The 15889-nt window shown below is 50.1% G+C and overlaps 2 protein-coding genes across 2 annotated transcripts; both read left to right on the forward strand.

Annotated features, from left to right (window-relative positions):
• The first annotated feature begins 652 nt into the window (after positions 1-652).
• On the forward strand, positions 653-6521 carry ARL9 (ADP ribosylation factor like GTPase 9). The gene is made up of 4 exons (XM_058804035.1): positions 653-830; positions 1245-1413; positions 4147-4322; positions 5395-6521. The coding sequence occupies exons 1-4, from the start codon at positions 681-683 to the stop codon at positions 5572-5574; spliced, it is 675 nt and encodes a 224-aa protein (XP_058660018.1). The 5' UTR covers positions 653-680; the 3' UTR covers positions 5575-6521.
• Positions 6522-10636: 4115 nt separating this feature from the next.
• SPMAP2L (sperm microtubule associated protein 2 like) lies at positions 10637-14795 on the forward strand. The gene is made up of 5 exons (XM_058804379.1): positions 10637-10745; positions 11700-11813; positions 12107-12227; positions 13888-14063; positions 14648-14795. Exons 1-5 carry the CDS (start codon positions 10672-10674, stop codon positions 14754-14756), a joined length of 594 nt encoding a protein of 197 aa, XP_058660362.1. The 5' UTR covers positions 10637-10671; the 3' UTR covers positions 14757-14795.
• The last annotated feature ends 1094 nt before the right edge of the window (positions 14796-15889 follow it).

Genomic DNA, 15889 nt, shown 5'->3' on the forward strand with positions numbered 1-15889 from the left:
AGAAAAAAACAACTCCTGAGTCTCCTGGCAGTAAAAATCTACTATGTAGAATCCATTTTTTTTACCTTGCCTGTACAGTGGGAGTATCTGAGAAGGGGGCTGAGATGAATGGCTGGCAGGCACTTGCTGCCAACTGAGTGCTGAACAAAGAATGTTGTTTTAAATTACTTCGCTGGGCGATGTGCCCCCACTTAGATAGCAGCTGATGTGGCTACAGTAGAGAGACCACTGTCCTGCAGCAGTCCCGTGTTTGGAGGGGAGATACCGGAAGAGAACGCAGCTCTGTTCTTCAGGTGTCTTCTCTGGTGAAACCTAGCACAAGCTCTGGCCTGATGGAAAGGCTGACTCGTGACATTGCCGGAGCCCTGTCCCGGGTACCTGGCCAGTGTACTGACTGCTGCGCCGGAGCTGGGCGCGCAAGCAGAACAAGCTGGGAGCAAATCCCGCGGGGGTGGGAGCGGGGAGTGCAGCAGCAGGTGTGCGGAACCCGTGGCCTTCCCGTACCAGCGAGAACCGCCCGCGGCAGGACTCGTTCTCTGTCTCACCGCCACTCGCGGGTTCCCAGCCCGGCGCTGGGAGCCCGGCTGGCGGCGGGGGCTGCGGGGGCGCTCTCCGTGCGCGGTGCGGGTGCGCGGTGCCCGGTGCCCACGGCCGGAGCGGTGCCCGCGGCCGGAGCGGCGATGGACCCCCGCCTGCGGGCCGCTGCGCTCTGCGGGACGGCGCTGGCGCTGGCGGGCGGCACGGTCGCGGTGTTCCGGGCCTGGGCCCGCCGGCGGAGCGCGGTCTCGCTGTCCGCACGCTCTGCAGCCGCCGCTGCCGCCGCCGATCAGGTACCGGGGACGCGTCGGGGCGGCGGGCGAGGCCGCGGGCTCGGGGAACGCCCGCTGGGCCGCCCGGGGCCTCCCGGCGTGGCTGCGCCGCTCCGCCCGTCTCGGGCCACCGCGACCTCGGCCCCGGCGGCGCCCGGAGCCGCGGCGGGGCGGTGGCCGGGCCGGGGCCGCTCTCCCCGCTTTCCTGCCCCGCTTCCCTGCCCCCGGGGCCGGCCGGTGTCCCAGGGATCCCCCATCGCTGCGGCCGGGCACTTGTGCCGCCGGGGCCCCGCGGGCATCTTCAGCTTCCTCACCGCGAGGGGGCTTTTGCCGTGCCCTCCAGGCCCCTTGTTCAGTCCCCTTCTTTCCCCCAGCCCTGCTAAGCTTTGCTCTTGCCCCGGCTGCCCGGGTAAGTGTGTTACCCTCGCTTTGCAGGGCAAAGGACACGGTAAGCAGATCCTGGTGCTGGGCCTGGATGGGGCTGGGAAGACGAGCATTCTTCACTCCCTGGCAACTAACCACGTCAAGCGCAGCATGGCTCCCACCGAGGGCTTCAATGCCATCTGCATCAACACCGAAGAGTCCCAGATGGAGTTTCTGGAGAGTGAGTGAACCTGTTTTAGTATTGATTATAAGTTCCTGTTTTGTGTTGTAGGGCTCAGGCACCTATTTTATTATCCCAACGTCCCCAGATGCCTGCTTCGATAATGTGAAGCTGTGATTATTTTCCCCTTGGAGATTCTGCTTTCCTACTCAGCCTCTTTGAAGGAGAAGACACAATGGTGTTAGAGATCAGTTTTCATTCAATCCTGACATCCTGGGAATTCTACTCCCAGAGAGAGATGGGTAATAAGCCTGATTGGGTGAAACCAGAAGAGGTTTCCCCAGTAAGCCCTGTGTTATGGTCCATAGCTCTTGTTCTGCTTCTCCTTGGTGCTCCTGCCTGGCAAAGGGCAAGAGTTACAGAGGAATAAATAATAAGTGAAAGAAGAGAGGGGGAAGATAAAAACTTTGTGCCCTTTCTGTTCAAAAGCCTCAGAAGTGGTATTTTCTAGTCTTTAAACAGTCTTTTGAATGTCTGTAGCATTTTGTTAAAATTTCTGTACTGTTGTTAGCTCTGATTTTTGGTTATTGTCTGTGCCTGCAGAGGGCATCTCCTGTGATGCCTTTGGTGCATCACAGCTGTTTTGAGGTGCAGCCTGGCTGATGGGAAAGGTGGAGGCACTGGGGTGAGGTCACTCCCTGGTACAGAGAAGCTGACATCCAGCCTCATCAGTGCTTGCCTTCTGTGGAGGCAGGAGCTGCTCATTGATTCCTGCTGTTTCTGCACTGTGCTGTACCAGTGCTCAACTGGCTCAGTTGGCAGCTAGTCCATAGATGCCTCTGTACCTTTAGCAGGTCTGAAGGAGTTGTACTGTTCCCAGGTAAGTTTTTGGGGTGTGGGGATGAGGCTGCTTAGACAAAGTTTCATTCCCAATCTTATTACCACAGGAGTCTCTGCAGTGGTTTGGGGAAATGGTCTTTAGAGGGATGCTTGCCATCTGTGCCCCTCAGCTGGTATGTAAGAGGGTGTCTCCTACAGGGGTGTGCTTTGCCTGTCTGAGCCCAGAGAAACACACAGTGTCTCTTCTCCTGCCTGGGGATGGTCTGGGCCCAGCACTGCACACACCACAGCAGAACCTGTTGTTTCTGAGTCGTCCTTCCCTCTCTGGTCCAGGTTGGTAGTGCCTGAGATGTGATGGCTGCGATCTGACCCATGGGAAATGCAATGTCTCAGGCCAGTTTCAGCCAGGTAAATCCATGCATGGCTCTCTAATCTGGTTACTTATCCAGTCTGTACCATTGCCTAGTCCAGGGGTTAGCAGCCTGTGCTGTGATCACACGGCACGAGGTGATCAGCAAACAGCAGGGGTTTTATTTTGCTGTCTTAGAAAGGTGGAAAACTGTTCTTTTTCTTTGTACCAACATACAGATAACTGGATGGTATCTTGCCCTCTGCAGGTGGTAGGAGCTCCTGCCTTCTCCTGAGTTCCTACAAGTTTGGGAGAAAAAAATGTTCTCTGTGAGGTTGCTGACCCCTGGGTTATGCTGTGCATGAATACACTTAAAAAAGGGAGCAGTGCTGAGCCCCTGCAGTATCACAGTACAGAATCAGGCTTCTGTCCCAAACATTACATGTCAGTCACAGCCCTTTGGCTCCTTTCCACAGTGGCAGACTTGCAGTTCTGCTTCCAGGTACGTTGGGCCATTTGAAGAGGCAGTCATGCTCTAGTGGGAAATGTTACTTCCCTTTCCATATTCTTGAAACTACTGAACCCTTTTGACTTAAGTGAAAGCAAAATTGTTTTGACACAGAACAGTCAAAGAGGGCAATAAAAGATGGCTGTATAGTCTGACAGTTTTGAAAAGAGCTCCTGTGATAGGGAACCCCAGATATTATTGTTTTGTAAACTTGCTGCTTTTGAAAGACTCACACATGCCTTTGAGCACCTCAGTACTCTTTGAGTGAGTGGTCCTGCAATGTGCCTGAAGACCACCTAGAGACCTGAAAACAAATCTGAAATACTTAATATACTGATAGTTATTCCTTCTATTAAACTCAACAACCTACTGAATTCTTTGTCCCCAGATGGGAGCAACAGTCTCAAACACCTTGCTGCCTACAGTTTCACCAGAGAATTATTTTAAGACCTAGTTTTGAAGGTGAACTGCTTTCCTCTGTATCCAGCAGAGAAGAGCTCATGGAGAAATGGATGTTGTGTGAAGATACTTCAGAGGGTTGCCTGAAGAGTCTGCTGGGACTAGATTTTTGTCTCTTCCTTAAGCACCTTTGGTTATTCACAAAACTGTGGGAGTTTTGAGCTAGTTCTTAGTGTCATACAAATACAATGAGAGCCCTCCACACCTCAGAGCTAAATTTCTCCTTTGGAAATTGTACACCTGCTTTGTCCTAAAACGAGATGGGCATTGGGAGATAGCCTGTATGGGGACATTTGGTGTTTGTGGACACTGAACTGTTTTCTACTCTCTTACTTGCTTGAGATCAAGAACCAACAAGGCAGAAAACAACTGTAAAGAAACTGAACTCAGAATCCTCTCAAAATAAGAGCTTAAAATGGGAAGATTTTTTTTCCCCCAGAGCATACATATATGCCTTCATGGGACCTGACTGGGGAAAATAAAGCTGTTTTCAGTCTCATGTACAGTAGCTCAAATACTTTGAGGTTTTGGTAATCTAAATACCTTGGGTTTTCAGCCCAGGGCCTGCTGTCTGCACCTCTGAGAGCAGTGCTGTTGAATTACTTGGTGAATCCTGTGCTGCTGTCTTCTCTTCCAGTCGGGGGCAGTGAATCTCTGCGCTCATACTGGAACATGTACTTGCCCAAAGTGCTGTTGCTGGTCTATGTCGTGGACTCGGCCGATCATGCCCGACTGCCTGTGGCGAAACAGCTGCTTCATCAGCTAATCCAGAACAACTCCACCCTGCCTGTGGTAGTTCTGGCCAACAAGCAGGTAAGAGTTCCCTGCTGCTGCCACAGCTTGGGCTGGCAGCAATTTTGGAAACAGCAACAAAGCCTTTCAAAAGAGGCTTCATGCCTTTAAGGAGAGCACACGGCTGGGAGTCTTTCTGACACACCTGTTGACCACAAAACAAAATAATCTGAGGTTGTTTTGGATCTGCAAGATGCAGGTCCTGTGCTTGGTGAAGATGCAATCAGAGCTGTGGGTAGAAACTGCTGTTCAGTTGCAGGGTTTGGGAGCTTCAGGGAAGACCACAGTTAGATGTGAAGTTAGGTTTCTGTTCTGAGTATCTGCCTAGAAGTACCACTTCACCTAGGAGCAGCTAAAGAGTGAAGCACTGTTGTTTGCCTTCAGACTGTCTGGTTGGTTGCTCCTAAGGCTGCTTCTGAAATCTGAGAGAAAGAGCAGCTTTCCTCACAAGACAGTGCTTCCTCCTAAGATCTTTGTGGAAGTAAGTGGTGGTGTACCTGGAAAAGAATTGGACCTCTGGTACAATCAGATGACAGAAGAGCCCAGGGGTTTTAATCACAGATTCTCTTTTATGAAGGTTGCATGCTCAGTATGCTCTACGTTGTTATCTCCTAAATTTCTCGTAACTGAGGCCCATTACTAGTCGTCATTTCTGTTACTCTTGAACACAAGTGCAGGCTTGGGCTTCATCAGCCTCAAGTGCATCAGAAACACTGGTGGCTGAGGAGGCAGGCAGGGCATGACTGTTGTATATTTGCCCTATTCTTGTAACCCTTTGCTGGGCACCTGGGGTCTTGGGCCACCAGTGCTTTTGTCTGCCTTGTGCAGGTGGTCTTACATAGATATCAGAAACAGTGGAATTGGTGTAGAAATAGAAACAACTGTACCCATATTCAGGAAGAAGTTAGGTTAGAAATTAACTCTTTTCCCCAAGGCATTTTAGGACATGGGAAGTGACCTCATAAAAGGTACAAAAGAATGGTGCCCCAGAGCCTTTGAGACTCTTTCCCTCCTGGACAAAAGCAGAGGCTCAAAGTAGGAATGTGCCACTACTTCTTGCAACTAACAAGGTTGTTTTATTTTTGTGTAACAGGACCTCGAAGGTGCATATTGCATCACTGATATTCACGATGCTCTGGCTCTGTCTGATATTGGGGACGAGAGGAAGATGTTCTTGATTGGTACCCATGTGGCAGAAGATGGCTCTGAGATCTCCTCCAGCATGCAGGATGCCAAGGAGCTGATAGGGCAGCTGGTTTTGGAAACACAGTGACGGCTCTTTTCTTAAAATAAACAGGTGTTTGCTGCTGACGGAGAGCACATGTTAGTATATGGTCAGTTTGCAGTGTGGCAGCTGAAATTAGCAGATATGCTTTCCTGGTGGGTGTGGAATTCCTCTGAAAGTGGTATCTAGTTGGTAAGAAAATCTTAATTTATAGTGGTTTGAAAATACGTTTGAGAAGTAGTCTATTTTTAGCATTTTTGTAGGAGAAAAATAGTCTGTATCTTAGGCAGCAGATTTAAGGGAAAATATAGCTTAGATGGGCTAGATAACTTCACGTCAGTTGGGAATCAAGCACTGATTTCCGTGGAAGAAAGTTGCATCCAGTGAATTTAACATGGCTTGATGTCTCAGGTTAAAGTGAAATATGTTTACTTTACAGGTTTTACAGAACACTTTTAACAGTGGTGTTCTGTTAAAAGTGAGACCTCACTTCTTGACAGTGTCAGAAATTTAAAGTGCTGCAACTAGTGTTTTTGACAGTGACAGTTCTTGTTGTGTTCGTCCCAGTTGTTATGGGAGTAGCAAATTGGTAATCTCTGGAAGTTGGGTTGGTTACTCCTTCTTTAGTGGGTAAGAACAAGAAAATGAAAGCAGTAATATATTGTTTCTTTGCCTACAGGCAAAAAACCAAAATGGTGTAATTTGAGGTAGTGACTGGATGCTTTTAAGTTAAATTGGCAGCAAAGGTGGGAGACTTGTCCATCAGGTTGAGCAGCTTATTTAAGCTTAGTCCAAGATGTCCTCGAGCAAGTAGTCTTATTTGTGAAAACCCTGTTGTTTCTTGACGGTGGTTTCTGTTAGCACAGCAGGTGAGGGAGGTGACAAGCTGCTCAGGAGTGTCACTTTCCCAGTGTTATACTCAAAGGATATGACCCAGGAGCAGTCCTGTAAAGGACCTGTTTTGCACACGCATCTATTGTACGAGGCTTTTACGGTTTTGTCCTTTGTAACAGATGCATAAAGCAGAAAATTCCACCCTAAACACGGCTCCGGGCTGCTCTCTTCCAGCTGGGGAACAAGATGTTCGGCTGCGGGAGGCACCCTGGGCCGGCCAGCATGACAGGGCTCTTGTCACCCCTTGTGGGCACAGGCCGTGCCCGGGCCGGGCCGGGCGGGGCGGGCGGAGCCGTTGGGCGGGGCGGGGCGGCCATGGAGGAGGCCGGGTGCCTGCACGGTGCTTGGGGCCCGGGCAGCCCGGGGTCGGCCATGGAGGCGGCCCAGTGCCTGCACGATCGGTGGGGCCCCAGCGGCTTGGAGCCGGCCATGGGGGCGACCGGGTGCCTGGGCGGTCCGTGCGGCGTGCACGGTGCGTGGAGCCCCAGCGGCCCGGGACCCGCGGGCGGGGGCGGCCCCGGTGGGCTCGGGCAGGGAGGGCTCCCGGGCGCGGTGGGCTGGCTGGCGCCGGCAGGCCTCGGCCACAGCGGCGGGACTGCGGGGTGCCGGCCCCCGTTCATGGCCATCGCTGCCGTCAGGGCACATGGCTGGTTTTCCTGTCATCCCGTATCCCACACCCCCTGGTTGTTTTATACTGGCACCTGGACCCAGTTTAATACAGCTGCTATTTCCCCGAGGCTCTGGAAACCTCCCCGGGAAGCTGCTGGAGGCAGTCATAAGGGGTGGCTGTAGAGTCAGGTGGGAGCCTGCGGGCTGGTGACCGCTGGTGCTTGGGGTGCTCTGCCCTGCAGCCTTGGGGGCTGCCAGCATTCCCCCGTGAGGAGCAGCCACTGGAGAGGAAGGTACCAGGGAAAAGCAGTACGAACATCTGCTGAGCAACTGTCCTGAGGGGATGCACAACCTTCATCTGCCATATGATTATTGCATGGTAAAGGGCAGGCAGCCCAGGCTCTAGGTGTTATCAGGCTTTTAAATTCACCTGTTCTTGTCCTTGCAGTGTCAGATTACACACCTTGCATGTGGGTGTACCCGCGCAGCAGGTAAGAAGCCATCCCCTCGTGGCTGGGTGTTCAGGCCAGTGCCCCGTGTCTCTTGAGAGGGCTCAGTGGGGGATTTACACCAAGCAGTGAGTCAGTGTAGAGGATGACACTGTGATAAACACTTGAGGGGAAATTATGTCCAGTTTTTCCCTTGCCTCAGCTTCTGAAAAACATCCAACCATCCTGCCCCTTTAAAATGGAAGCTGTGACTCTTTGCTTTACAAGGAATTGATCTCAAAAGGAGTTGATCTCCCTTAAGCAATGAGTGTGTGAATGCTCAGACAATGCAGGGGAGGTGTTTCTGTGTCTGGCTGAAGCAAGGCCTTGCTGGGAAGCAGGAACAGGCCCAAACAACAAAGGCTCCACCAGGGCTGTCTTGTCAGTGAGGTGGTTTAACCCCTTCAAGTTGCAGAGCTGCTGAAGGTACATGCTGAGTGAGGACGCCTGTCTATCTAGAGCTTTTGCCACGATAAATGTAATTTTTCTTTTTGTAATTGGAAAAAGAACAAAAAAAGATTGCCAAGTGAGTTGAGAGACCTGATCTGAAGGTATGTGTGCCTCATTCCTTGGCTGGATCATGATGCAAGCTTTGCACAGCACTGTGGGGCACTAGGGCCATGTGCACTATGTTGTGCTAGATTTGGCTGTGGCTGTGTGCTGGATCTGTGCCAGCAGCTGAGGAACAGCAATGAGCCTGCTTGCAAAGGTAGTGCCAGCTCTGCAACACAGCTAGGCTGGGGGGAACCTCTGTGTGCTAATCCTTCACCCCCTTGCAAGGAAAACCCTCTGGAGACCCGCTAGGGACTAAAGAGCTTAAACTGGGTTTTGGCTCCTGAAATGACGTCTGCCTTCCTGATCGTGTCCTGTCTTGAACTGGTGGCAGGTAGCCAAAGTCCTACAGGCAGCTGCCTCTGTGGGATCTCAGCAGGAGCTGTGTTTGCAGCTCTGTGGCCCAAGTTAGGCGTGACAGGCATCTCATGCAGTGACGATGCTGTAAGAGCAGCCTGCCATTTCAGGGATCTCTGTGCTGCTGAGCTCTCTCACAAGCATTTGCCAGGGCTTGGCATCTTACTAGCAGTATAAGCCCCATCAGAGAAACCACAGGTGTCTCCCCACAGCACAGATTGTTTTCTGTTGGCAAGTATCTCTCTCTGCTGGTGTCCTTGCTCTTCTCTAGGGCCACGCTGTTGCATTGCCAGGTGGTATGGGGCAGGGAAGCAATGCCTCAGGCTTCCACCTTCTGTGTTTTTTCCATGGTGGAGCACTTCCACAGCTGCCTGCACAGTGTGGTTGTTCACCAGCTGGCTGTGGGTAGGCATCTGTAGCCCCAGTGGGTGGGTATGGGCTTGGTCTGTGACATCTCAAGGAGTTGTGTAACACACTTGTGGCACTGGATTAACTTGTTCTCCTCTCTGTACCAATGCTCATAAAGTACTGGGACTTCGGGCCTCAGAAGTGATACCTGATCTTCATGAAAGGTTTTGGTCTGTTGTATATTCAGTAAAAACATTTCCAGAGCTGTTCCTAGGGCAGAGACTATGTACGTTTCTGTGTCTATACAGCATCTAGGACCTCTGTGCTAAATGGACTGAAATAAAATGTGCTCCTAAAGCCATGTGGAAACATAGTGCTGTCTCCATGGTGCCTTTTAGTAAACCATGACGTGGTGATAACAGGTGTTTGTTCATCTGGGCTCCCATAGGCTGGGAGATCATCCTTCTTGTACCTGTTTTATGGTATGTTATTGACCAGAAAAGTTCCTTCCCACTCTCCAGCCATCAGTGGAGGCAGAATTGCAAATTTGTGTCTCTGCAGTCCAAGAGAAACACAACAATTCATGGGCTGGTGAGTTTGCCAGATTAAATGGGTGGAAAGTACTTGAAGAGAGAGGTCCTTAAACACACTCTCTCAAGGAAATGGAGGCAAAAGCACAGGGCTTTGAGAGGGTTTGTATGGCTTTGAGTACAGCAGTAGCTCCTTTTTTGCTTTGTTGGTTTAACTGTATGGTTAATGGCATGTTTGTCCTTTTCTGTAACTTTGGCAGGATAGAGGTACTTGCAGACCCCAAGCCACTCTTCTGCCAAGCCAGCAGTCCCACGTAAGTAGATGTTCAAACCGACTTGCTCAGGGGCTGGGGACTGATGGGACTCAGCCAGAGCAGACCCTTGGCCATTGTCTTGCTACTCCTTTCCCCTCTGTCCCTAGTAAAGCAGACTGAGATGTTCCATACTTAAAGGGCTGCCTTCAGTTTGCTCTTTCAAGTTCTCAGTCAAAACCCTGGGCTTGACCCGAGCCTTGCCTTTGTTGCCCCATCTGATCTGAGCTGCCCAGCTGAGATGTTGTGGGGTAGGATGGTGTGTGGTACAAGGTGACCAGAGCATGGGAGCCAGGATGCTCTGTCCTGGAGGATACAGCCCACCTTTAGGAACAGAGTTGCTGTCTGTGTGATGTGATGTGATGTGATCAAACTACAGCTTGACAAGCCAGGGCAACAGTCTCTTGATAACATCTCTTCTCCATTATCTATATGGGTCTTGAATAAAAGCTCCACAAACCCATTGCCCTGCTGCTGTTCCCTGTCCCAACTACCCTGTACCCTCTCCCATCATGGCCTCTCAGTGAGGGATGAGCAACTCCAAATTTGCCCTGGGCACAGGAGAGTAACCACTAACCCTCTGTAAAACCTCACCCACTTTCCATGGCACACCCTGACTGTAAAGTTGTTACTATTTTCGCTGTCATACCTGTGGTATAGTTGGGTAGTAATGGTGAGGCAAAAGAAATTCAGTGATGAAACTCCTCCAGGGGTTTCAGAGATGTAATGAAAGGACCCTTTCTGCATATCCACTGGTAACTAAAACCTATCACTTTAAGAATCTTTTCCTTTTAGTTGACAACAACCAGCAGGACAGTGTTGGGAAATTCAGAGCCACAGAAAGAGAATGCTCAGGGGGTGCTAGTGGCACTTTGCAGGTGTGGGGAGCCATAGGGTGGAGGGGTGTGTGTGTCTGTTCCATCCTAGGCAGGGAAGGATAGCCCCAGCAAACACATTTCACACTTGTGCCTGTTACTAAAATTTGACAACGTTGCTGTTCATGCTAGGCTTGTATGGGGAAACCAAGAGACGATATGGAGCCTCACACCTGGTGCTATGACAGCTCGACCGTCTGCAAGAACCTTGTATCTGTGCAAGCCCAAGAAAGATTTTACCAAGTATGGCCGCAGGTCAGTGACGTGGTAGCAGATCTTGGAGAAGGAGGCAGCTCAGAGCATATTCTCTAGGGAGGTATTCTGGCTCCCAGGGAAAGGGGAGATGCCATCTTCCACTTAATCCTCTGCTGTCACTGCATGGTGTAAAACATAGATCATGTTTTGGAATTGAAATGAAAATTGATGTAAGAAGTATAAATTACAGTGGTGCTGCCTTACTTGAAACAAGTAATTTGTAGCTCTGTTGGAGAAGATTAAATTCTTTTGGAGTCAAAGTGGTGGTTGCTAATCTGTGAGAAGTCTTAGCAATGAGAATGAAGATGAAACTATGTTGCACTCCTGGCTTCCCTCTATCTGAAGGAATGTCAAGACATCCAAGTCTGTAGTTTTCTCCCCTCTGCCACTATTGCCAATTATGAGCTCTCATCCTCCTGAGAGCTGCTGTCTCTTGCTAAAGGTGTCCATACAACAGCACTTCCTGCCTTTCTTCTTACCTCTTCTTCCTTCTTCCCTGGTGATGACAGGCATATTCCAACAGTTATGCTTGTGTGAAAGCTGGATGAACAAGGCACTAGGAGAGACACCAAGATGAAAGGAGCTACAAGGGCACAAGGTGCTATCAAGCCATTGTAACAAAGAGGTTTCCCAATTGGCAGAGCTGACCAGCATAAATGCTGCCAGATGTTGTGGAACAGCTTCAGGAAAAGCCTAGACTTTGAAAGCAGTGCACTGAGAGTGCTTAAAAGAGGACTCTTCAGATGCCAACAGCATTTAAAGTGAGGAAATCTCAGGTGTAAATGCCTGTTTGCTCATGGCTTTTCCGTGTGCACCAGTGCCAAATTTTGTTCATGCAGTGGGCATGGATGTTTAACCAGACTTAGGTTACCATCTGCAAGGATCATGTTCTCTGTCAGTTGCCTTTTGCTAGCTCTTCTGTACTCCTCCTCAAAAATTTTTCTTTCTGTACAGTTGCAGACCAGTAATCGGCGGGAATCCCCTGCTACCAAAGTATGGCTACCCTTCTGAACGGCTGCTGAAGTTGTCTGAGCCTAAAAAATTCCTCCCTGCTTACCTGGAACAAAGGTGAGAGGCTAGAAAGCCTATAGGGTGCTATAGGTAGAGCTTTGGGTCCTGTAGCATCAGTGGTGTCTAATAAATGCAGGAACAGAGGATGGGTTAACAGAGGGCAAAAATGCAGAGCAGGGTCTCTGCTGGGATTAGAACTTCTGGATTCTCTCATGGGATGAGTTCTACACTGGAAATGCCCACCATATAAAGCTGCCTTCTGCTGTAGCAAATGTGAGTCTTAGAGAGCCCAGCTGCTGCCAGATTGGAGAATATCTGTAAATGGCAGTGCCATGACTCTGTGCTTCCAGATCCCGTGAGACCCCGGAGTGGCCTGTGTCCTTGGCTGCACAGAACTACAATGCCTCCAAGCGGATACTGCAGCTTGCCCAGCCAAAGGGGCTGCACCCAGACTTCATGCCCCCCAGAGAGGTGAGGAGGAGGTTCAGTGAGATTTGGAGGGTGCAGGGATGCAGCAAACTGTCCTGTGTCCCACCCCTGGATGTGCCCAGTGTGTGGAGGTGAGAAGCTGCCTGGTTCTGCTGCAGTTTATGGCACTGGAAGAAACTGCCTTTTCAGAGAAGAATGTTGTCTTTGCAAATCTCTTGCTGGGGGACAAAAACCAGCCAGGTTGGAGCAGCCTAGTATAGCAGGAGAGCCAAGGGAGGCATCTGGGCTGCATCCTCTGGGAAAGTGGAGAAACCTGATGGAGATGGCATGTTTAGCTCTTAGGGAGTAGTCATGTTTGTAGCTGTGCTCCTATCTGAGTACACAGGGGGCACCAGATTGCAACTACTATGTGTATTTTAACTGCATTTTGCTGGAAGCCTAATTTATATTTCTGAGCTTGTTCCTTTTAGGTGGGTCATTGCTTTGGCAGGGGTGAAAGGGCTTGGAGCAATCTCAGATTACACTAATTTCCATGGCAAAGACTAGGTTTTCTGGATGCAGCCTCTGGGGCTGGGAAATAGGGGTCTGGGCTGGAGCAGAACTGGGCAACAGTAACCCTGTGAAAAATTTTGGAAGAAGTCCCCTGCTGGAGAAGTAATCATGTTTTCTGTAGGAATGCAGTTAACCATAGCAGCAAATTTACCCTGAAATCTGAATGTCTCTCCTTAGCAGGGAAGTTATTTGATTTGGGCAGGAAGATGAATATAAAAAACATGGAAGGAATTTCTCTGTACTTTTACCTGACTACATAGGCTTTCATTACAGGCACTCCCCTCCTGACTCTGAGTGGGTAACAGCTGGGGAATCCATATAGCACCAAAATGACTTAATTGTTCAGGTGGAAAAAAGTAATGGATTCTGGAAAATCCAGAGTGACCATGTATGCAGAGGGAGGGTGCTGGGATGTTCATCCCTGTGGAGAGGGAGCGTGTCCCTGTGGGCTGCTGTACAAGCTCTGTGTCTGCACGTCCCTCCCCCATTCTGGGTCCGTGCAGGTGCCAACCCAGGTTTCCAGCTTAGCAGTCAAGGCCAGTGCATCGGCGCGGGTGCAGAAGCTGGCAGTGCCCTTGATCAGGGAGATGACCTGCTGCAGTACACACACCAAACCTGGTGTTATCATGGCTCCGGTAAGGCAGCATCACCCGACATGGATGGGACTTTGGCAGAGGAGTGGGCACAGGTGCTCAGTCGCTTGTGGCTCTCTTCATGTCAGCCCTGGATGTGCTGCCCTCCATGAGGCTGGCATAGCTGCTTCCTGAGCTGGAAAGCAGGGCTTGTGCTCCATTCAGAGCATGAACTGACTCCCAGCACATATCCCCAGAGAACGGCAGAGCTGTGCCTAACCTGCACTTGTAGGAATGGGGATAGGTGGACAAGTTTCTAACTGGAATCTCCAGTGCTGGGGGTGGGTTGGACAAAGGGCTGTGAGTAACAGGAGGCTGGAGGGCAGGTTGTGGGACTGACGAGGCAGTGATTTCTTCTTCTGCAGTTTGCCTGGTGCCAAACACAGCTGAGGATATGATTGTGTCCCATCTGTGTGCGGTCAGTGGCTGTGAACCTGGAAACTCTGAGTTGGTTGCAGGCTGAGCACCCTCGAATGCCAGGAGCATCTCTAAAGGCCTTCCTCCCCATTCTGCCACAGATTTCCATATCACCTCGGAGGATAGTTGCAAGCCCTCGGACCATTGAGCTGTCGAAGCCCAAACAACTCCACCCGAACTTCATGCCCGCGCGGGATCCCGAGTGGCCGGTCACAGAGGCTGCCAAGCATGCAGTGCCTACAAAAAGAATTCTGGGGCTGGCCCAGCCTTCCTCAAGGTAGGTACTGCTTCCCTGTCCCAGGGAAACGATCAGCTGCCAGCCCATTTTGTGTGGCTCATGGCACCTTGTTCATTTGTGTTTGGCCAGAGAGATTAGGCCAAGATTGGGAAGTGCTCTTCCACTTCCAAAATGCCTGGGTTTTATATGTTTGGGTGAGTTAATGCTACATGGATTGCGGTTTAAAAAGCCATTTTGAGGTAGAATGAGTCAAAAGAGAAGAAACAGGAACTCTTTAATTCCAGCAGAATTACTGGTTGGGACTTGTTATTAATTCCAACTATAAAAAGCAACCATCTGGCAAAGGGCAGAGTGTAATACACTCCTGTTGCTCAGCATGTTGCAGCTGACCTCAGCCCAGTCTGCAGGAAGTGCTGGGAGGATGTTTCACAGAGGGTGGGGGAATGCCTGGCTGTAGTGGCTGTGAGATACTCCTCTCCTGACGACAGCATTGAAGGTGTGATGCCTTTTGTCCTGCCTTGACAGGGAAGGGCAGGCTTAGGTGGAGGTGTGGGAGCTCACAGGCAGCTGGCAGGTGGCCTTGCTGCAGTCAGGATTGACTATTTCTACCCTCTCTTCTCCAGACCTCGTGTGACTCCACTCAACCCAGATGCATTCAAAGTGAAAGAGAGTGCTCTGAAGGCAGTTTGTACTCCACGGCTTGCAGAACTGGCTCAACCAATTAGGCACTAAGCTCCTGCCATCTGCCCACATCACCCCTTGGAACATCACTCTCTCTGGCTGTGCTCTGGCTGGAAAATCTCTTTGAACACAATGCAGAGGCAGCACTCAGCTGGAACGCCTTCTGGGAGTTAAAATAAAGTCATCATTCCTTAAGAATAGTCATCAGGGAAAATGACAGAATTCAACTTAATGTGGGAAGACTCTCTCCCTAGGATTGGTTATGTCTGGAGTTTCTTTCCTGATTGTTTCGCTGTAATAGTTTAAGAAGTAATGAAACAACTGCTGGGGGAAGGCAGCAAAGGAACTGTCCTCTCATGCAGGGAAGTGTGGCAAACTGAACTCAAAAGCACACACCAAGTTGATGCAACACAACTCCTGAATTTGGGTTTAAAATTTTTTGCTAAAGTTTTAGCAAAATTTTAGTTTAGCATAACTTTGGAGTGTCAGTAAGAAGATCTTACTGACACTCAAAAGTTTTATGCTTGTGACTGAAATAGAAATGCAAAAGGCTACAATGTATCTTGAGTTGGCTTGGATTTGGGGCCTGTTTTCTCAAATGCCTGGAGAACGGGCAGGTCCAGTTACATAGGTGGGTTAAAGCTGTGTGGTTCAGATACTCAGTTGTGTGGCCCTGGGCAAAATAAGAGAGTTCTGCATTGGGATTTTTGGAGCCTGACTCAAAAAAGCAGAGTTCCCCTCAGTGTAAGAGAGAAGGCAAGTTTCAAAGGCTAAGCAGAAAACAAGTATTGATCCTAGTCTGCAGGCCAAATTCTGAGCTCCAGTCAGGTCTGTGGGTGAGTCAGTTTGGCAGCTGGATTGCAGGGGAACAACACAACCTGTGCAGGGCATGACATAAAGGGAGAATGCTTTTATCTGCTTCGTACAGGGTCAGTGCGTTTTGCACTGGCTGCCCAACCACTGGTGACAGGCTGGAGATACTGAGGCAAGAGAGATGCTCACCAGTAAGGGACAAAAGCCACAAATGAAAGCATATGGCAGTTTCAGAGCCAATGTATTTTAATCTTCCCCTTGTTAAGCTGATTCTCCTTCCAAAGGAGTACAGGCAGGTGACCACAAACCAGAAGGGGATTAATCAGAGGATCCATTAATTGATTCAGTAATCGACTAAGCAGAGGACTTTT

The sequence above is a fragment of the Ammospiza caudacuta genome, chromosome 4, assembly GCF_027887145.1.
Source record: "Ammospiza caudacuta isolate bAmmCau1 chromosome 4, bAmmCau1.pri, whole genome shotgun sequence".
NCBI lineage: Eukaryota > Metazoa > Chordata > Aves > Passeriformes > Passerellidae > Ammospiza > Ammospiza caudacuta.

What these genes read in the sequence shown, in the direction of transcription:
- ARL9 (XM_058804035.1), top strand. Translation starts at nt 681, where the DNA reads ATGGACCCCCGCCTGCGGGCCGCTGCGCTCTGCGGGACGGCGCTGGCG. An exon ending in CCAGATGGAGTTTCTGGAGA is followed by an intron (nt 1,414 to 4,146) that starts GTGAGTGAACCT and finishes CTTCTCTTCCAG; the next exon opens with TCGGGGGCAGTGAATCTCTG. An exon ending in TAGTTCTGGCCAACAAGCAG is followed by an intron (nt 4,323 to 5,394) that starts GTAAGAGTTCCC and finishes TTTGTGTAACAG; the next exon opens with GACCTCGAAGGTGCATATTG.
- SPMAP2L (XM_058804379.1), top strand. Translation starts at nt 10,672, where the DNA reads ATGACAGCTCGACCGTCTGCAAGAACCTTGTATCTGTGCAAGCCCAAG. An exon ending in CCTGCTTACCTGGAACAAAG is followed by an intron (nt 11,814 to 12,106) that starts GTGAGAGGCTAG and finishes CTGTGCTTCCAG; the next exon opens with ATCCCGTGAGACCCCGGAGT. An exon ending in CTGGCCCAGCCTTCCTCAAG is followed by an intron (nt 14,064 to 14,647) that starts GTAGGTACTGCT and finishes TCTCTTCTCCAG; the next exon opens with ACCTCGTGTGACTCCACTCA.